Below are 21650 nucleotides of genomic sequence, written 5' to 3'. Positions count from 1 at the left end.
GGTTGGGGGCTATGATTTGTCAGCAACAAAATGTAGCATGTGCTGGCAAGAGTTGTACATATTGGATAAATTTAGTTGCATTGGGTACAATCATCATCTGCCACATTCCTTAATTTGCTGGATTTGCAAGTTATGTAATTTTGATAACTAGTAACAGCGATGGGTTTGGGTTTTGAGCAAGTATGAAATGAATTGATTTGGTGTATCAGTGGGTTTGTTGAAGCATGAGAAACAATTTTAATGGGAATCGAAGTTTTATTTGAAAAGTACCTGAGGACATCCTCATTATGAAGTGATTGTCATTATAGCTGATCAAGTTCTATTACTCATTAATAATGCAAATAATAGGAATGGAATGGTGAGACTACAGTAGGCTAATGGATAAATAATTTTTGGTTTACTGATGATAAATTTTGTTGCTTTACCAATTGTCATTGTTTGGAAAAAATTAATATGTGTTAGGTCGTGAGCTAACAGTTGTTGAAGCAATATAGGATGATGATGTGAGGAATTTAGGCTCTATATGGTTTTGGTGGAAATGAGATATAAGAAATTTTTTTTTTCATATGTGTTCATTTGATCTTTGAGCTTGGTATATTCTTTTGGTAGTTACATTCCTCGGTATAATATATTGCCCTTGATTGAGGTGCACAAGGAATGATATTTTATTCATCACAAATCAAACTCAAAGACCATGTTCATGATATTGACATTTGCTTCAGCGTAACTGCATCAAATTATTGTTTCCATATTCTTATCATATTTTCCATCTAGTATGTAGGAATAATATTTTGTTTCTATGTGCAATTATCAAAGGGCATATAGTAGTGGTATCTCTTTTTAGGCCAAGGTATTAAAAATTCATTTAGTTACATGCATAACTGTTGGAGGGCATGACTTTATGTAATAAAATTTTGTCTTTCTAGCATAATATTTGATCATCAAATAGAAACACGTGGTAAGCCTATGAGTTTTAGATTCTTTGTTCCTTTGCTTTTTTTTTTTTTTTTTAAATCTCTGATTATATGCTTAATTTAGATAGATTAGGCTTAGGAATTGTACCGAGATTAAACAGTTTTAGTTCGTGAAACAATTTCAGTTGGTGAAACAGTTTCAGTTTGTGAAACAGTTTCAATTCATGAAACACGTGGCAACACTGTGAATTTTAGATAAATTTTGAATAAAATTGTGGTCCTGAAATATGATGAATCAAATTTGTAGGTGAAAACAGATCTAGGCAGCCACCAGAGGCAGCGGCGGCTGACGTGTACTCGGCACGGGTGAGGTGGTCGGAGATTTGAGATCTGGATGGTGATGACGTTGTTTAGGGTTTAAGTTTGAGATCAGAGATCTTGACGACAACGACATAGCCTAGAGTTTGAGTTTCAGTAAATTCAGTTTCACTAAATTCAGTTTCAGTGCATTCAGTGAACTGAGTTTGAATTCACTGAAATTTAAGTTAATTTCAATGAATTCGCTGAAATTTAATTTAATTTCAATAAATTCACTAAAACTTAATTCAGTTTATGGTTTCAGGTTACTGAATTCAGTAGCAATGATTTAGTTTTTATTGAAATTAAATTCAAACTGAAACTGAATTGATGCAATTGTTTTTTCTTGTTAAGTAAAAGTGTAATTATTATTATTTTTTTTGTTAAAAATAATGGTGTAATTATTTTTTTTATTATCATTAATAATAATGTAATTATTTTAGTTTTAGCAAAATATTGAGTTTCAGCAAACAATTCAGTTTCAGAAAAAATTAGTTTTAACAAAATTTAGTTACAGTAACGTCATTTCGTGTCAGTGCGTCAGTGTGTCAGAAGGCTAATTTAGGATTATAACTTATAGGTAGTTTTGAGAAAGTTTCTAGATGGGTGGAGATTTAGGTAAATTTTTTAGGTGGTTAAGGGATTTAAAATTACGGACTATTTTTAGTATTGGGTTACCATTAGCCATTTGACCAGACAAAAGATCTACATCTGGCATATCTACCAGTTGGATTAGTGAATAAATTTCCAACTATGACTCCCATGCTAGTTGTAAACATTTCTTTATTAGCTAGGTTTCCGAAAATGGCCCTTATATATGGCTGATTTCTATTTCAGTCTCATATATGCTAATCCAGATTGTATCACATTAGGAAATGATAATGGTATTGGAAGAGTTTAGAATACTTATCGATCGAGCGTTGGAGAAGAGAAAAGGATATTACATATGAAGGATTATTGTCATCCCCTATCCCTTTCTTTAAAAGGAATGTTTTTGGATATTTTTCTTTTTAGGAACAATTTAACAGGATTATCATCTCATTAATAATAAGCTTATCTTTTTCTTAGAGTGAGATAATAAAGCCTATCTTTGTTCCTTTGAAAGGACTATTTTGCGGACATTTAAATGATTATTATTACGGGGGATTGTAGCTTTGGGGAAAGCGAATGAGCATTTATCTTCACATTCAAATCTGATTTTTGAATCCTGCCTCCCTTGTGAAGGAATTTTTGTATGTGACATTAACCATTCTTATAAATGTGTATCTTATTATATGACGGTGAATCTCACATTCATGTTATGAGACTGTCACATAAAATTGTTTTTTTCCCCTTGGCCTTCCTTGTAACCCTAAAAAAAAAAAAAAAAACAAAGTTTTCAGCAAAAAAAACCCCTAAAAAAAAAAGTTATTATTTCATTTATAGACATTTAATAATCCCTTTTATTTTTCTAACGCTTATGCGTTTTCTGAACTTTTCATTAACCAATTTATTAGCTCATAAAAGCCTAGTTTCTATAGGAGCACTACCATTATGATTTCCAAATGTGCATGTGTACATCTGGATTAGCTTATATGAAAGTATGAAACTGAAATAAACATTAGCAATAAAGACCATTTTTGGAACGTAGATAAATGTTCCACAACTAGTTGGGGAGTTAAACCTCATAGTTGGAATCGACCAAAAAAAAATCTCATAGTTGGAAATTTATTCATTAATCCAATTGACAGACATGCCAAATGTTGATTTTCTCTGTTTGTAACCCAATATTTATTTGCAAGGAAATTGTTTCTAGCAAGATAAATAAATAATTACCCATACATATATACATACATATACACATTCTTATTCATATTTCACCTGAATCACCTCACCACTGTGTCTTTACCTTAAGAATTTCTTATAACCCAACTTCACAACATGGCAGAGAAAAATACTAATTCCTGCAAAGAAATTGTGTTGAAAGTATTAATGCATTGTGAACACTGTGAAAGTAGGGTTTCCAAATGCCTGAAAGGTTTTGAAGGTATCTATATATATATATATATATCTAACCATTTGATGTGCATATCTTTGATATTATATCTAGCATGCACATGTATATAATAAATTTTTTTTTTTCCACTTAATTGGTTAATTAGGTGTTGAAGATGTTGTGGTTGATTACCCAAATCATAGAGTGGTTGTGAAGGGGAGAAAGGCAGATCCATTAAAGGTTTTGGAGAGAGTACAAAAGAAGTGTAGTAGAAATGCTGAACTCATATCTCCAAAACCAAAAGCAAAACCAGAAGACAAAGACAAAAAGGAGCCAGAAAAGAAAGAAAAGGTATGTTATAACAATTAACCACTGGCTTCTTCCCTACTTATATTATCTTCAAGAACAAATTAATTAATTTTTTTTACACTATTATATTATCTTCAAGAATAAATGAATTAATTTTTGTACAGTGTACTATTATTTTAATTTTCTCATGCCATGCATTGTCTTACTTGTGTATTGTAAATTTTAGGCTCAGCCTCAGGTAAAGGTTGTGGTGCTCAAAACGTTGATGCATTGTGAAGGCTGTGCAAATGATATTAAGAAAGTTTTGGAGAAAATGAAAGGTAAATATTTATTTTTGGTTCTATAGCAAGTTAGTAACGTCCTAAGGAAATTTATCTAAGTTGAGAACTTTAACCTGAGGATGAAGCTCCCATAATTCGAATCATTTATTATATAAACTTCTTTAAATATTACTCTTTCAAAAAATTAGCCAAATAAAAATTGTTCAACTATTTGATCCAAAATATCCATTTTTATGTTCTGTACAACAATTTTGTTTTTTTTTTTTTGTTCATAATAATTTGGTATTAATTATAAAATTGATAAATTATCTGCCATAATCATTATTCATAAAACATGACTTGAATTTATATTTGGGTATCAATGACTAAGAAAAATTTGCCTATTTGTTAGGTGTTATAAATGTAGAAGCAAATATGGAGAGCTCAATGGTGACAGTGAGGGGAGCAGTTGATCCACCAAAGCTCCTAGAATACATCAAGAGACAACTAGGAAAGCATGCCGAGATTATGAAGCAAGAAGGAGATAAAGGGCAATGCAAGGACAAGTGCAATAAGAATAATAACAAGAAGAAATACCCAGAAGGAGGGGAAAATATATTCCAATATCCTCCTCAATATTCAGTTCAATATATTTACCCTTGTCAAAAGTTTTGTGATGACAATCCTTTTGCATGTTCCATAATGTAAAAAATTTTAAGCTTGTAATTATTGTGGTAGGGTGGATTTAGGCAAACTTAAAATTTCTCCTAGTGAGACTTTCTCCATTGTTCCTGTCACTGGGGCTCCTTTTGGATTAGAATATCAAACACCAATTACGTACATTAGCCAATTATGCAGAATTTTGGGGACTATTACCTTCACTCATCAACATAATAAAGAACAAAAAAAGTCTTGAATGTCAAGTACTATGAAATCAATTCCTCTCTTAGGGGCTTCTGCCCAAATTAATTTCGATGATTATGTAAGAAAGGAACTTCATTTTGATGATGTAAGAAAGGAACTTAATTAAGAACAAAAACAGCTTATGCAGCTCAAGGTACTAATATCAGTTGATGATAATATCGAAGATCCAAAAACAGAAATATCAAGAACACACAGGTTCACTGACCCCGTCCAAATTACACACTTGGATAATTCACCTCTCTTCCGAGAAAATGATTGCATGCCAAATTAATGTACTTACCAATCTTCCAATTTAAGTTTCCCTTTCCTTTCCTTTTCCCAAAGTAATGTAAGATGGGACCTTGTATATAAATCTCATATAACAAACACGTTGACATTTTGTCTTTCCAATGGCAGGCATGAAAAACACACCAGACATTCTGATAGAAACAAGAAAGCATACCAGGCAATAGGAAAAGTGAAAAGTGAGTACCCTAGTAGAAATTTTTGTCTGCATTATACACAAACTGGTGCAAAAGGTTTTTAACTTCAAAGTTGATACATAGGAAGACACAAACGTGTAAATACTAAGCAACACATATGAACTTAGTAGTTTTAGCGCAGCTCATGGACAAAGTATCTTCTTTTTCTATATATTTCACAAGAATAATTTTCTATCTCAGACTCATTACAGGCCATGGATTTACCCCAGCAGCTGGCAGTGAAGGTCGTATTATAGGAACCCGCCTCACCACTGAAAATGCTTCATTGAGACGCACAGCACGACTCATGAATTGAGACACCTTCTGCAAAAAATTGTTCAGTAAATATGCCAGGTCCGCCACCTCAAGATATTTTTCAAAACAGAAGCAAAGTTCACATTTGCAAAGCCACATAACTCATAGGACAAAGTATAAGTAAATAAAATTCCACCACAAAACACAATAGAATTTAGAAAACAAATCAGTGCAACAATCCTCTTTCCTGAGATGCACATGAGACTGATATCACTGTCTTCACTTATGGATTTCCATCTTTTAACAAAGTACATACACTGGACAAGATGTCCAACAATTAAAAGATCCTACCCAAAAGGATTTTATTTCTTGTAAAAATGCACTAACTTAACTACCAAACTCGTGATTACTAATAATACTGGAAAATTATTTACTCAAAATGGATTCCAGGTACTCGGGACAAAAGTTCTGCAAAAATGAATATGCCCTTTCTTGCCAAGGGAAAAAAGTCTAGAACTTCTTCCGTCCATTATGAAAGAAATAACCATTACAAGGTACCCTCGACCTTTTTACTAATTTGAAATGGTATAGAATACAGAATACAATGCATAAACTTCTTAAGAGTGTATTTATTTTTAATTTTATTTTCTTGGCCAGAACTTTGCTACTGGCTTATAAATTATATATTTATGTCTTAAGCAAGATGCCAAAGCAAACAAATACTATGAGCATTTTTTTACTTTTACATTGACAGTAGATAAAAATTGTGGATAGAGGCTCAAGACAATGGGTGGGATTCACATGTAGTGGATAGCGGCTCAAGCAGAGGTCCTTGGAAAGTCATCTCACAGGGTACTAGCTCCTTTTCTTCTACTCTTATGTTCTGTTGTGGTGAATGGGAAGGAGAATAAATTTTGGGAGGACAACTGGATTGGAGAATCACCCATGTGTTCATTATTCTCGTCTTCTCATAATGGTTTCATTGCTAGAATGTCTGTTTCTTCTTCTTTCCTGTTCAGTTGGAATTTCCAGTTCCTCAAAAAATGGAATGATTTGAAAGTGTGTTTTCTTGCCTTCTTGATTGAAAACATCTTTTTACATCTGTTGAGGTTGGATAAAAGGAATTGGAAAATTGAATCTTTGGGTTTATTTTCTTGTAAATCTTATTATAATTGATCGATTAATGATTTCTTCCTGATTTAAATTCCTCCGTGATGATTTGGAAGGTGTGTCTTCTAAGGTACAATTTCTTGCTTGGATTATTGCATGGGGAAGGGTGAGCACTTGTGATCTCATCCAAAGAAGGCTAACAGAGTATCATGTGCAAAAAGGTCTAAAAGCAAGGTTGAATTGGGAATTCCTTCGTCATGTGTTACTTTGTTCATTGAGAATCATTGTGGGATTGGTGGAGAAAAAAATGTGACAGTTTTATGAAAATGCATTGTGATTAGCTTTTTTTGGGGTTGTTTGACGGGAAAAGAAATGGGAGGACTTTTTAAAATAAAAGTGGAGAAGAGTTGGACTCCTTGTGGGATAGAATTCGATTTTAAGCATCTTTGTGGGTGTTGGTTTCATCTGAATATCAAGGTATTATCATAATGATAGGGTAGCTGATGTTTCTTGAAATTATTGTGTTCCTTTAGTCATTGATGTTGGTTGTATGTAAATGTTCAATTTTCTGTTAACTATGATTGCTTGTTCTCCTCTATTGTGCCTTTGACTATTTTATTTCGTATTAATAAAATATTCTCTGTTTCTTATTCAAAACATAAAAGAGGAAAAAAGGTAATACAAGAAAGTAAACAGAAAACATAAACATGTTAGTTTTAATAACATTGCAGAATACAAAACATTAACTGAAGAAGGTGAATAGAATGGAGTTCCTACATTTCTTTACACTAAAAGACCTTAAACAAACATAAAAAGTCACCAAAAAGTACTTCCATATGATTGTCTATCTTTAAGAAAAGTAATCCAGATTGAAAATTGCAAAAGATAATACGAAATGATAGCATAAAAATTTTGATTGTCAATCACAGACCATATGATAGTTTTCAAGATTTTGACTCAACTATTCATAAGAGCTGCAAAAAGCTTTGGATTGCAACTTAACACATTTCAACTAAATAGGAAACACGATTGAATGAACAGATGTAAAAATCTTCATCACAACAAATATGAGCTTTAATTGAAATATCAAGCCATGAAGTATATACTAAATGTCTACTTATATATTCTGAATGCATGCATATTTAGCTTTCGAATAACATGGAGTGAAAAAAATTATCATCAATAAATGAATTGCAATTTTTTTTTTGGGGGTAAGTAGCTGCTAATAAATTGCAATAACTGACCTTATCATCCAGAGTAACCTTGAGCTGCAAGCTCTGGCTCTTTTGCTTCATCTTATACAATCTCCGCCCCAAGAAAACTAAACCCATTACAGCTGCGGCCACGGAGAAGGACCAAACAGGGCTTACCTTGAAAACACAATACTTCAAGACCTCAAATGGAACCTTCCACCACATGATTGTCCTCTTCGCAACCTCACTACCCAATTTCACCTCCCTTTTCATTTCTTCAACTGCAACACTCTGACTCTCAGCTGATTGTCTATCTGCTGAATCCTTGTTCAACTCATTTCCACCATCCAAATCACTAAAACCCATCTCACTCTCCTTCTCAACCTTCTCAACTTTCACAGAAACCAGACTGTCTCCGCCTGAATCGGACCAGAACTTGCCCGAATCCTTATCAACGCTTCTGACTTCCCCAATTTCTTCAAAACTCACCTGGCTTTCCTTATCCAACCCACCAACTTTACTCTCAGCCGACCCAAATTTCCACAAATTCTCATCCACAGCCTCCATTTCTCCAGTCCCTTCAAAAACCACTTGGCTTTTCTCATTTCCCGCAAAACCCAATTCGTTTTTCACCTCAAAATCATTACTCTTACGTTCATCAGACCTATCACTACCCGAATCAGACCAGAACTCACCCGGCTCTCTACCACCATAGCGAGTCTCCGAACCCGGGTCAATCCAACTCGGGTTGTCGGACTCAACCGAACCCCCTTCGCTGACAGACTTAGCATATCCATACTTCCCCTGATTTTCCAAAGAGAAGTAATCAGGCCTGATCATACCCTCGGCGTCACCGTCAACTCCCTCCAAGTTGTTTCTAGGACTTTCAGCCGAGTCGGCTGAGTTGACCAGGGCAGAGTCCGAGCTATGGACCACCTCCCAGTCATGCAACTCACCAAGTTCTCCTCCTTCCATGGGGATGATGATTGGTGGGGTTTGGAATTGAAGGAGGACGAGAACTCAATCGGAGGAGAAGAGTACCAAATGACAGAACCCTAACTCCAATCCTAACCCTAATAAATCCCTAACTCACAGGCCAAAGAAAAAGAAGGGACACGAGGCCAAAAAAGATAAATAAAACCGAAAAGAAAGAGACCGTTTTTATTGGTAAGCCACAGAAATAAAGGGAGGTGGTTGTTGATGCTCTCCAAACCCACTCTGTATTCCTCAACAACCTCTATTCTCTGCAGCAGAGTGATGAGGACTACCTTCTTTAAACTCTGGCCACCTGTGGTGTTGAAGAGCGCAGATAACACAAAAGATAAAACCAAAGGTCAAGTTTGTATTTTTGTTATACTTTTTGGAGCTCTGGCTAATGGGATTGTGCCACGTCATTGGCTAGAGTGAGGTGGGGAGTGGGTTAACTTTGCTCAGGGGGAGCATTGAGAATTTGAGATATCTATCCCTTTCTTGACAGGAGCAATTGGGTTTGGAATGAATGTAGGGGTGGGCGACACAGGCCCCAACAACAGAGTTGAATGAATGAATGAAAGAAGATAAAGTAGAGGGGTTTTTGTAAACTGACGGGGGACGTTGGAAAGTTTGTGAAACAGACCACTTACATGGAGACAATCAGTGAAAAAGTCTTACCGTTTAAAGGTGTGAGCTTGTGGATGAATCTCTGTGGTGGTCAGTCACTAGCAGTCTCGCATCACATGATAAATGGATGCCTTCTTTTTCGGGTGAGAATAATCAATGCATAGTTGCATACACTAATTAACGCGCCGACTTGTCACTTGTGTTAGATGGGGAAAAATCGAACTTTAGTAGAATAGGCCACAGTTTGCTGGTAACGTGTCTCATAAGTCATGTAAGATCATGGAAAATTGGAAATGTGCCTTTAATCAATTTCAATTTAAATAAGGCCAAATGGTTATTTAAGCCCGGTTAAAACATGTCATTAATACTAGTTTATGGTGTCAAAACTGAGTTACTAATGTTGACACCCAACTCGTTTATTACTCATGTTAATAAGTTATGTCAGTCTTATTCATGTTAAGCAATGATCAATTCAAACACTGCAATTCACGTTAGTGTCATGTTCAAGTCATTTTATCATGTGTAAAAATTGTCACCCCCTATTACATCACCTATGACTAAACAGCTGTAAGAGTGATTGTACAATTTCTTAAGCGCAGTAAAATCAAGAGCAGAATCAGCAAGCAACTCAGCAATACTAGTTACAATGTAAACATCTTTGCCAAAATAAGGTATATACTTGTTTTGTGAACCCGAGATTTCGATATAAATTGTACAAGGGGTGAAACTGAATGCAACTTGTTTTGAGCGCCTCAACATGCACACGAAGGCATATCTAAAAAGTTAAGTCAGTGTGAGTTAACTCACAGGGGTCTGGCTCGAGGATCTTTTCCTTGACCCAACCGTTTTTGAAGTTCTTCAACAATTTTAATTCTTGAAATCTCAATGCCCTTGTCTTCTGTGATCTCAACATCTTTTAATTTCACAACCTTTTTATCGAGCTCCTGTTCACCCACAATTATCATCCAAGGGATCCTAGATTCCTTTGCTCGATCCATGTGCTTCCCCCATCTTTTACTCACCAAGTATTCTGCTTTCACTTTGGCCTCCCACAGCTCACTTGCTAGCTCTGCTGCTTGTGTTAAATCGTCCCCCAATATACTCACTAGGACTTCAGTCTTGGTTGCTCGGGTTGTCTGTATAATTTCAATCAAAAATCAAAGAACAAATCAATGCCTCATACAAGGATGCCAAAACATAGTCTTCAGTATTCTATATTTATAGTGACAGTGGAACCAAGTAATGCAGAGAATAGGACCCAATCAATACGGCCAGATTGATTAGACTCTGTAGTTATGTCGAAAGCAAGCCAGTGGACGGTTGTTTTGGTTACAAGTGACAGACAGATACATGGTAACAAATATAATACCTATTTGCGCATTTGTTTTACACCCAATATATCTACCATTAGCAATTCCTTACACTAAAATGAAAAGAATAGAATATATATTTAAAAAAATAAATAAATTTTTTTAAAAAAATGGCTTCAGAATTTACTAAACCAGTGGCACGTTGAGGCCTACTGATCTGGTATGAATAAAGTTTATTAGAATATTACACCAATACCCCCAAACTTTTATCCAGGTGTAATACCCCCAAACTTTTATCCATATCTCATTTTGATTCCTAAACTTTAAAATATGTCATTTTGGTCCTTGAACATTGGATTTGTGTTTACTTAGTCCAAAGCCTAACTTCGTTAAGTTTTTCAACAGAAATGACGTCATTCACTAAAGTTCCTGAAAAGGGGCGTTTTGCTATTTTCAAGCCTGCAAATTGATTTGGAAATCAATTGCCCCTCCCAAAGTTCGTGTTTTGGCCTGGCTTATTGCCCATGGGAAGGTAAATATGTGTGATGTGATTCAGAAGAGGAGACCTTGGTGTGTTCTGTGCAAAAAGGAAGCTGAATCTGGAGGCCATTTGCTTTTGCATTGTTAATATGCTTTGGGGATCTGGTGGCGTTTGTTTGGAGTTGCTGGTATTAATTGGGTGATACCACAGTCAGTTTCTATGTTGTTTTGTGAAAAACAAGGCAGTGTTGTTTCACAAGAGGGGGGGGGTGCAGGAAGGCAAAAGTGTTGTGGTCTTGTTGAGTGATGGCAGTGTTGTGGGTAATTTGGTGGGAGAGAAATAGGAGAATTTTTTAGGAGTTTAAGGGGGACAATATGGGATAAAGTTAGATTTTGGGCATCTTTATGGTCTTCAGTTTCACCAGCATTTTGAGAGCTGTCAGTTTCTGTCATTTTGTTGGATTGGAAAGCTTTAGTTGGGAAGGGCTGTTTCGGGTCTTGTGTTGTTGTTGGGCTGCCATAGGTGTTTCTCTTTACTCTTATAGACGGCAAGGGTCGGGGGGTGATTGTTGTTTTGTTAAGATTGGTGGATATCTTGTCCACTATTTTTGTAAATATGTTTTGTTTTAATAAATTTTCTCCTCCAAAAAAAAAAAAAAAATTGCTTTGGAACTGGAATTTTAAGTATATTGAAATGAGATTCTTGCCTTTAGCCTCTGGGTTTATTATGGCTTGGGTTTTTTTCTCTAAAACTAAAAAAAAAGAGTTGGGGATTAAGGGTGAAAATGACAAAATTATCCTTCAGTATGTATGTGCAAGTCACATGATTACTTCTGTTAAATTTTTAATAGAGAGTAGGATTTAGATCAAATCAACCAAAATTCAGGGACCAAAATGACAAACTTTAAAGTTAATGAGACATTAGTTTGGTTTACCATAAAAAAATGTATAACCCAATAAATTTAAAACTCATTCAGTTTTTTTTTTTCTTTTATTCGTTAGCCATTTAGGAAAACAGGGATTAATCAAGGGATATTCTCAATAAAGAAGAACTCAACTACCAATAAATAAAATTCATCAAAATTATAAGTAGAATATTAAACAACATAGACAGAGACATGTCAAATGTCACCTGATTCTGGTCTTTGTAAAGCTGCTCCATTATAACAAATACTCGCTCAATACCAAGGCTGACACCAACAGATGGAACCTGCTTTGTACCGAACATCCCTATAAGGTTGTCATAACGTCCACCAGCAGCAATTGAGCCAACCTGATGACAAGATCAAATATCTAGGTTATCATTGAAACACATAAAGTTAATGCCAGGAAGCAACCAATAGGATATTTATATTGACTTGTACCATTTATTTGAATAAAATTTTTTTTCAGATGCACTATTCATTTATAGGACATAGTTAGAAGGGAAAGAGAGATACATGTTCCATCTTTATTTCTCTCAAGACCATTTCAACAAAACCTTGAATTCAGCCAGAATACAAATATATCCTGGGATGCAATAAATAGAGCGGCAACAAATGGTGGCAGATCTCAACCCAAAGAAGTTATAGCTGGGTCTTGTGTTTAGGATGATATGGCACATAGCAAGCAACAAGTCCCCACTGCAATTTTTTCATTTACAATTATTGCAATCTAATTCAATTCCTGCTTGTACTATTTAAAATGTCCTTGAATAGCTTTTGGAAGGAAACCTTAACAATGATTATTTTAAATGATAAGATGAGTCAAATGTCACAGGGCTGCACAAATGCCAATAGCAAGAAAAAAAACCGCAAAGATAATCCCAACAGCATTTACGTAATGTTACCTGTGCACCCCCCTTAAAAACAGCTTCATATATTACTCCAGTATAATAATCAAGACCCCTTGCAAGACTCAAGTCAAAAGCTACTTTTCCAATACACTTTGATTTTTCCAAAGCCTTGAATAAGATCTCCAGGTCATTCAATGCTTCTACAGATGCATTGTTTTCTAAAAACTTGCCGCCCTCCTGTTTAAGCTTGAATAACAATTCCAAAGGATGTCCCCGCTCTTTTACATAAGAGCCAATTTTGTCTGCTGTCTCAACACTTAAGCCCTTCTCCTCCACCTAGAAAAGAATCATACATGCCAAAATTAAAATCTCACTAAGTTTAGATACAAAAAACAAGTCTATCATCATATGAAAACTGAACATGAACCGAGAAAAACAATAAAGGATAAGAATGGAAAATGTTTACCCAATGATAATGGAGAAAAACACAACAAAATGATAAACCAAGTATATTGTTATTAAATAGAGAAATAAACGATAAACTATATGATATGGATTCGTATATTAATGAAAATTCAAATCAGCAGATATACTTTTTCTGTCAATTGTAATAATCACAGATGACTTCAACAAACATGATTTACTCATTATTTTGATAGACAAAGGGTTTACCTTTTAGTCATTCAGAAGTTGGAACATGGTTATTAAAATCCATATCATTCAGTGTTCAATATTTGATAATTACTTAACAGATAATTAACAGAAGAGCTTTGGGTTGGCAGGTACAGGACAGCTTTGGGTTGGCAGGTACAGGACCAAAGGCTTTACCTCATGGTGTGAAACTTAAGCAATTTATTAGCCAATTGATTCAGATATTAACCAGGACAACTGTCCAACTAGACAGGAATTCCTCGTCAAGAAGCAGACAGATGATAATAATCAAGGTGTTTTGCATGCACAACAAAGCCTTCCTCCCAACTACCTGGGGTCAGCTAGACAAGTACTTCACACAAATAATCTTATGTAGTAATCAATGTTCTGATAAGTTATATATGTGGAACATCTCCATTTATATGAAAAGCCTTCCTCCCAACTACTTGGGGTCAGTTAGTTAAGTACTTCATAAAATCAATCTTATGCAGTAATCAATCTTTTGTTTTTTTTTATATGGAAGCACGGGAGATTCGAACATGGGACCTCTTTCAGCAAAGTAGAGACACATACCACTAGACCAATAGCTAGTTGGTGTAATCCATGTTCTATTAAGTTATATATGTTAAATATCCTCAATTCATATAAACCTGCCGCTCCTATGTATTCTTTTAAAGGCGGGGCGGAGGCACGGGTCGGGGTAAGGTGTTGCCGAATCGCCTCAGGCGGTGGATAGTTTCGCAGATTGCACATTTGGCGTATGCTTTTCTGGCGAGTCATTGAGAGGCGTAAGCCTTGTGCAGAAGGGGGCACCTTTTTGCAGAACAAGGCCTTTTTTTAAAAAAAATGTTACTTTAATGAGACGACATCGTCTTCTGTTTTCTGCCTCTTTAATAAAACGTGTGTTTCAGCTTTCTACCCCATTTATGTGAAACAATGCATTTTCACATGTCTTAAAACCCCTTTCAATTGAAAAAAATAAAGACAATAGACCCAATAACCTAAAACAGAGGATAACTACTAATATTAAATAAAATAAAATTCCTGATAGAATAACAAGTAAAATAAGACTCCAAATATTAAAAAACATAAAATATTAGTGTAAAAAAATTGCAGGGAGGGTTTCATACTATATTTATAATTTTACACATATACATATACTTATATATTTTATATATATATTATATTTTTTAATTATATAATTTATGTCCCAAAAGGCTTACACCTCGCCTTATGGGACATAAAACGCCTAGCCCATACGCCTTGCCTTTCAAAACATTGCTCCTACATGTTGCAGTAAGAGCCTCTTTAACAATTTAGGATATCTTTTAAATCTTTCTGGAAACAAAGAATGACATGAGCAGTGTCATGTTGCCCATGAAAAGTCATCTAAAAATATTAACTATGAATATAAATATTATGCAAAATAAAAATGAACAAATATAAAACCAATCTACAGGAAAGGAACGGCATTCTGATCACTATAGACAACCGTACATTGAGAGGGAAAACACACCAAAAGGAAATCATAGTGAAGTAGAAACAAACGAAGACCAAAGAATTACAGACACCAAGCCCAAGCACATGCAAAACATAGAAACACATAAACCAAGACACAACAAGGTAACTCAAGCACATGCATGTCAAATATGGTTGCAGTTTTTGAGTCTTTACCATTTCTTTTTTTATCTGCTCAAAAGACTGCTTGTCTAACTTGTCGATGCTTGAACAAATAGTTCTGAATTTTTCAGGAGGCACTCCACAAATTTCCAACATTCCATCCAACAACTTCCGGTGATTCAATTTAATCTGTACAAGAAACACCAAGAAGCAATTAAAAAAAAAAAAACTTAAGCCAAAACAATTAAGGCACATGAAGTCTGAATATTAGTCTAGGAAGCACTTCAAGGAGGGTTTTAAATCATAATAAGGAAACTTGTTAGATTGGCACCTCTTACAAGGTGAGACTCAAATACTATGTTGGAATCCATCTTTACATATTGCTCTACATAAGAGTTAAGGATATGAAAAAATAGAATGAATATTGTTAGTGTATGCATAGCAATAAGCCATGAACACTGTGAGAAGGAATCTTTACTTCAACTCTTTTTATTGTTATCAGATTATTTTTATTAATTTACTTTATCATTACATTGCAACTGTGAATCATAGATATGTTTCACAGTCGAAAACTCTATAGTAGGTTATTTGGAGTTACCTATGTGCGCACATAGATACAAGGAATAAAATTCTAAAGAAAATAGTTACCTCATAATCTCCAATATTCAGCTCATCAAGCAGTTCTGTTAATATCTTAATAACCTCAAAATCTGGCCCCATTTTTTCATATTGGCCAGCAATATCAAAGTCACATTGGTAAAATTCACGATATCTTCCCTTAGATGGATTGTCTCTTCTGTAGACCTTTGCTATTTGGTACCTTTTAAAAGATGTGATACCATTCATAGCTACATACCTAGCAAATGGAACAGTAAGATCATATCGTAGTGATAAAAGCTCTCCTCCCTGTCGAGAAAATAAACACAAATTGCATCAAATATGAGTAATGAATCCAGTTTTATTGTCAATCTAAAACAAATTTGATAGCAAGTTATCCCACTAGGAACTTAGGGCAAGTCTTTATAAGGACAAGACAAAGAAGAAATAACAAGGCCTATCTCACACACCTTCACAAATGATAGTTAACTTCAACTACAGGGACTTCCAAATTTATATATGAAACAATACATATTGGGATCACAAGATAAAGGTGATTATTTCATATTTATAATTACAACAAAACCCATCAAAAGAATTGAAAAGGATAATAATTACAAGAAAAATGCAACCACCGCAAGCTCTTCCCATTAGCCAAACAAGCAATTCTTAAGCATAGCTCCCAAGCTCAAGCAAGAAAACCAAAACTGACTAATCTAAAAGGTATTTGAGGTAGTACTTCATAGCTGAATTAAAAAACACTTGAGGAAACTTGCTAAAAAAAAATTAGCAATGATTAATAGTAGTGGGCAAAAAAAAAAAACTAAGCTCAAAGCCTAGGGCTCTACAGTCTTAATGCCTTTCAGCATTTGTATGCTTGGTTAGACTAATTTATCATCTCGTGACCAAAAAAAAAAAAAAAGACTAATTTATCATCTCAAGAAACACTAAGGGCCCATTTGGTTCGCAAAATTGAATTCTTAGGAAATCAATTCTTATGCATTTTCCAAGCGGAAGGGAATGTAAGATTCTCATTCAAGTGTTTGGCAATGTTGGGAAAGCAAACCAAGAAATACCTTTTTATTTCCATTTCCATTCAAGCAAGAAAACCAAACCCAAGTTGAGAGGAAGGAGTCATTTTCCTCCATTTGAGGGCATCAGATTCCCATGAACCAGGAAATGATTTCACATGCCTGCACTTACCAAACATGGGAATAGAATTATTTTCCCATTCCCAAGCTTGAACCAAATAGGCCCTAAGGGATCACACAACATGGACATCCCAACTGCAGACAGTGTGGTCTTTGGCTAATATAGTGTGAGCACCAAGAATCAAAGTTTGTTATGTTTCTACACAACAAGAACATGGCTTCACTTAAACTGAAAAAAATGTAAGACTGAGATATTTACCTGGTCAGCAAGATCATAAATTAATTTTGAATCTTCCCCATATTTCCCCGTGAGAGTTTCTCTCAATTCAAAAACTGGAGTATCCAGGGCTGTGGCACCATGCCTCTCAAAAACCTCCTTTATTATCGAAAATGCTTTCTCTCTTATTGCCATTTGTTCTTTTGCAAAATCACGAGTACCCTAGCATGTGCAATAATATGTCCAAGGTCAGAATGCGAATAACTATTCATTACAATCCAAAAAGAATCATAAAATCAGTTGAAACAAAAACATAATCTGCAAAGATCAAGTGAGCAACTAAGACGACAACCAAAGCATGGTTGCTTAAAAATAAACATACAGCCAACTGTAATGAGTTGTCAATACTTCCAAATGATCACAGATTACATCAACTTCAAACTTCTGTCAGAATCTAACTACAAACTGACAGTACCCACAGTGCTTTCTAAAAAATTATTTCCAATAATAACGTTAATGTTTAGTAGAATAATAATTTAAGAAGCAGATATTAATAACCCACATGAATGATTTTCATATCGAACATACTTGTTAGACAAAAAAAATATTCATTTTTTCTACTAACAATGAATGTAAGAATAGATTAGAGAAAGCATTTCAGACAGAAATGAAAAGCAAAACTCAAGGTATGTCATTACCTTTGGAAGCTTAGGGAGTCTTCTAGTCTCATTGCTTTCCACTATCTCCTTCACTTTGTTCAACAAACTATCAAACTCCGGGTCCTTGAGGTCCAAAAACAATGAAAGCTCCTCAACCCAATTTCCCATCAACCCCAAACTATCAACAGCATGTCCACCCTTACACTGCAATCTATCTTTCATCAACTGTACTATAACACTAGTCCCTTTCCCCAAAACCACCTTCTTCTTCTTCTTCTCACTCTTCTTCTCCACTTTCACATTCCCTCCTCCATTCGCTTCACCCCCTTGACCCTCCCCATTCAATTCAGATCCCTCCAGAGCCAGAAAAGCTGTTATTGCCTCCCAAGCCACAATTTTCCACACAACTCCCACACACGCATTCAGTTCATGAGCAAACTTATCATAATTCTCTTTCTCTTCAAAAGACAATTCTGAAACCAACTTAAACGCACTTCTCAATCTTTCACCGCTGGGGCATTGCTTCTCAAACAATGCCACCAAACTCGACCGCAAATTCTCACAACCAACAGCATCCACATTCATTTTCACACGGCGCAAACTATAATTTCCCAAGTCCCTCAGCGCCGAGGCCAATGCTAACAACGTCGTCCTCATTGCCTCAGCACTCACGGGCACACCTTTCCCCACTTTTGCGCCCGAATTCAGCTCCACCCGAGCTCGGGAGTGCACCGATTTCACTTGATGTCTCAAATTTCCATGAATTTCTGGAATTTTCGAGACTTCTACAGTCTCTACCTTACCCACTAACTTAGACCCGTTGAGCAAAACCTTTAAATCGCTGGCCACTCCAATCTCCTCTTTGGCAGCAGACCCGTCCCCCGAATCCATCAAATTAAACGCCGCCAAGTCGGCCTTTAACGACTCGCAAGATATCGCCGCTACCGCATCCGAAACCGTAGACAAAGCCGAGGATTGGTGGTCCAAAAGCGCACAAATCCCACCCAAAGCAGAGGATAATTTGAGTTTCTCCAATGCATGAGCCTCTTCTTCGGTCAAATCGAGGGATTCGCGCCCTTCTTCGCCAGAATTGAGGGCTTCTGTGATTTGAACTGGAAGAACCGTACGGATGTGGGGGGAACCGGAGAGTGAGAGAAGCTTGCTGAGGAGGACGACAAGGGAGGCTCTGGATTCCTCAATGGTTGGGAGAGAGGGGAGGAGAGAGACGAGCTGGTAGGGTTTGAGAGGTACAGATGAGAAGGAGGGGAGCCTATCGAGCGCCGAAGAGTCGAGGCGAATCTGAGCGAGGCGATTGGCTATGGTGTAGACAGAGGAGGACGAGAGAGATGAGCCTTTGCCACCTAGTGTAATCGCTGATAGCTCCGCCATTGTCGGAGCTAAGAGACAGTGTGAGAGAGGTTCTTGCTGGTTAGTGAGGTTTAGGGTTTTTAAAAGTATGAGACAGAGAGCGAGTGAGGGACAGACCTGTTTTTATAAGAGAAACTTTTTTCTTTTTTTTTGGTCTTGAGTATAAGAGAAACTTTGTGAGCTTGAGCAGCACGTCAAAATGGCAATGGGAAAGTGAAGCTAGGGTATGCTTGCACGTTTCCTTCAATTTTTTTTGGGTTAAATATAAAAATGGTCTTTCAACTTTACCCATGTTTAAAAGTGGTCCACGAACTTCAAAATGTAATAATTTTGCCCACAAACTTTTCAAAGTGTTTCAAAGTGGTCCTTCTATCCAGTTAGTTGACGGAAGTGGTCATGTGCACCATGAGGGTATTTCCGTCCATTTAGAAAAAAAAAACAAACTGAAAAGAAATTAAAAAACAAACTAGAATAAAATAAAATAAAAAAGCTAATAAAACAAAAAAAAAAGGAGGTCCCCCCCCACCAGTAGTGCTAGATATACCACATTTTTATACCATAATTTCATACCACCTTATGTGGCAACTTACATGGCATTCATACATTGGATACTAAAAAATAAAAATAAAAACCCAAAAAGAAAAAGAAAAACTTTGTCCAATAAAGTAATGACACGTGAGATGGTATAAGAATGTGGTATAAGAAATGTGATAAGAATAGCATTATTCCCCCCCCCCACCCATGGCCTCGTCGTTGTCGCACCCCCCCCCCCTCTCCTCCTCCCCCGGCCCCGTCACACCCCGTTCCCACCACCCACCCACCAGCCTCCGCCTTTTTCACACCCATTCGCTCTCTCTGTCTCTGAAAAATGGTCAAATGCTTGTAAAGGAAGCTCATAAATAGAGAAAATTAACCCACAAACAAAATCCTAGTTTTTTCTTTCAAAACAAAGAAACAGAGCCTCTCTGGCTCTTTGAGTGTATCAATGGCCAAGTCAAATAACAGCCATAATAAGCTGATCTCTTACATTTCAGTCTTGTCTCAGATAATCAACTTTTTGTCTTCATCTTCTCTGCATCCCTGCTTGTTTCACCCATTAATAAATCTTCAAGAAGTAAAAACGGGTACTTGAGCTGCTTCACCAAGTACAGGAGCTAGCCCAAGGTTATGGGTTTTGTTCCTCTTCCTTGGTATGCTGAAGTTAAGTGGATGATTAACCAAGTTAAGTGTTAGTTGTGTGCATTCTGTTTCCTATAATATTTCTCATACTGTGAGATTGTGAGTAACTAGCTAAGCTAGCAACTAAGTTGCCTACCTTCCTGTCTTCTTGGCTAGTAAAGGCAAATGTGGTTTGAAAGAAAATAAAAGCTTCATACTTTCATTCAGTTACACAACCTAGACCATTTGATCCCTTTTTCTCCATACTCATGTTCCACAACTCAGTTACAGGCCTTAATCTCAAATAGGTATTTAAAATCACATATGGATGTTGCCTTAAATGGTGGAAATGGTTAGGAAGTTGAGGTTTTGAACAGTTTGAGCTACTCACAGCAGTTGATTTCAAGTGGGAATTTGAAATCAAAGGTTGGTGGTGAAGATTGAAGAAGCTGAGCAAAGTGAGTTTTGGAAGCAACCAGATGGTTTGGGGTATAGCCATGCTTGGATTTCAGTCGGGAGTATAAGAAAGGGAGTGCATGTACAGTGCAGGTACATGGGGTTGCGAATAGGCCATTGGTGGTGGGGGGGGGGGGGGAACCTCCCTTTTTTTGTTTTTCTTCTATTTTATTTTAGTTTGTTTTTTTTAATGGACAAAAATACCCTCATAGAAGTGATCATGTGTCCCTTGACTGGATGGAAGGACTACTTTGAGACACTTTGAAATATTTGTGAGCAAATTTGTCACGTTTTGAAGTTCGTAGACCACTTTGAGACGCATGTGAAAGTTGAAAGACTATTTTTGTATTTAACCTTTTTTTTTTTAGGTCGAAGCACGTTTCCCTTAAATTACTAGCACTTCTTAAATTTTGGTACCCACCAAAATTTCGATGGTTCAAAAATATAAAATTTTTATCACCAATAGTCCTCTTATTTTCACTCAAACATCAAATTGGTCCATAAAGTGCATTTTCAATCAATTTCATCCTTCATTTTTGTTATCGAACATCAATTTTGTCATTAAACACACTTTGAAAATTCGTCAAAAATAGTTTGGGATACGAAAAAATTCTCCGAAAATTCCTACACTCGTCTTGGCTACTATTTTTATATGGGGTCAAATTATCAAATTGATTTTTCAGAAAATTTGAAATTCCCAAACTAATTCCCCAAATTTTCTGAAAAATACTCAACATAAATTTGATAATTTGACCCCATATAAAAATTGTAGTAGTCAAGATGAGTTCATAGGAATTTTCAGAGAATTTTTTCATATCCTGAACTATATTTGGTGAATTTTCAAAGTGTGTC

General features: G+C 35.9%; 3 protein-coding genes across 4 annotated transcripts; 1 reads left to right on the top strand and 2 right to left on the bottom strand.

The window, feature by feature from the left end:
• The first annotated feature begins 3191 nt into the window (after positions 1-3191).
• Positions 3192-4685, top strand: LOC147277960 (Heavy metal transport/detoxification superfamily protein). The gene is made up of 4 exons (XM_086255310.1): positions 3192-3297; positions 3413-3597; positions 3782-3875; positions 4228-4685. The coding sequence occupies exons 1-4, from the start codon at positions 3192-3194 to the stop codon at positions 4521-4523; spliced, it is 681 nt and encodes a 226-aa protein (XP_086111436.1). The 3' UTR covers positions 4524-4685.
• A 528-nt stretch (positions 4686-5213) lies between these two features.
• On the bottom strand, positions 5214-9155 carry LOC147277959 (uncharacterized). Of its 2 annotated transcripts, none has more exons than XM_086253054.1 (2): positions 7810-9155; positions 5214-5521 (listed from the first exon to the last, which is right to left on the bottom strand). In XM_086253054.1, exons 1-2 carry the CDS (start codon positions 8731-8733, stop codon positions 5393-5395), a joined length of 1053 nt encoding a protein of 350 aa, XP_086109180.1. In that variant the 5' UTR covers positions 8734-9155; the 3' UTR covers positions 5214-5392. The 2 variants fall into 2 exon arrangements, with proteins under 2 accessions (XP_086109180.1, XP_086109179.1); XM_086253053.1 differs by having other exon boundaries at positions 5214-5524; positions 7810-9139.
• A 697-nt stretch (positions 9156-9852) lies between these two features.
• LOC147277958 (Class II aaRS and biotin synthetases superfamily protein) lies at positions 9853-19324 on the bottom strand. The gene is made up of 7 exons (XM_086253052.1): positions 17856-19324; positions 17200-17379; positions 15841-16098; positions 15247-15381; positions 12976-13257; positions 12280-12420; positions 9853-10493 (listed from the first exon to the last, which is right to left on the bottom strand). Exons 1-7 carry the CDS (start codon positions 19203-19205, stop codon positions 10161-10163), a joined length of 2679 nt encoding a protein of 892 aa, XP_086109178.1. The 5' UTR covers positions 19206-19324; the 3' UTR covers positions 9853-10160.
• Between the last annotated feature and the right edge of the window lie 2326 nt (positions 19325-21650).

Source organism: Dryas octopetala, chromosome 8 (assembly GCF_963921425.1).
Source record: "Dryas octopetala chromosome 8, drDryOcto1.1, whole genome shotgun sequence".
Classification (NCBI taxonomy): domain Eukaryota; kingdom Viridiplantae; phylum Streptophyta; class Magnoliopsida; order Rosales; family Rosaceae; genus Dryas; species Dryas octopetala.
This window is presented reverse-complemented; position numbering and strand designations above follow the sequence as displayed.

Excerpts from the sequence above, each read along its gene's own strand:
- LOC147277960 (XM_086255310.1), top strand. The coding sequence starts at position 3,192 with ATGGCAGAGAAAAATACTAATTCCTGCAAAGAAATTGTGTTGAAAGTA. Across the intron at positions 3,298-3,412 it reads ATGCCTGAAAGGTTTTGAAG|GTGTTGAAGATGTTGTGGTT; the intron begins GTATCTATATAT and ends TTGGTTAATTAG. Across the intron at positions 3,598-3,781 it reads AGCCAGAAAAGAAAGAAAAG|GCTCAGCCTCAGGTAAAGGT; the intron begins GTATGTTATAAC and ends TGTAAATTTTAG.
- LOC147277959 (XM_086253053.1), bottom strand. The coding sequence starts at position 8,733 with ATGGAAGGAGGAGAACTTGGTGAGTTGCATGACTGGGAGGTGGTCCAT. Across the intron at positions 5,525-7,809 it reads AGGTTACTCTGGATGATAAG|AAGGTGTCTCAATTCATGAG; the intron begins GTCAGTTATTGC and ends AATTTTTTGCAG.
- LOC147277958 (XM_086253052.1), bottom strand. The coding sequence starts at position 19,205 with ATGGCGGAGCTATCAGCGATTACACTAGGTGGCAAAGGCTCATCTCTC. Across the intron at positions 13,258-15,246 it reads AGCAGATAAAAAAAGAAATG|GTGGAGGAGAAGGGCTTAAG; the intron begins GTAAAGACTCAA and ends ATTCTTTTCTAG. Across the intron at positions 12,421-12,975 it reads TTTTTAAGGGGGGTGCACAG|GTTGGCTCAATTGCTGCTGG; the intron begins GTAACATTACGT and ends TCTTGTCATCAG.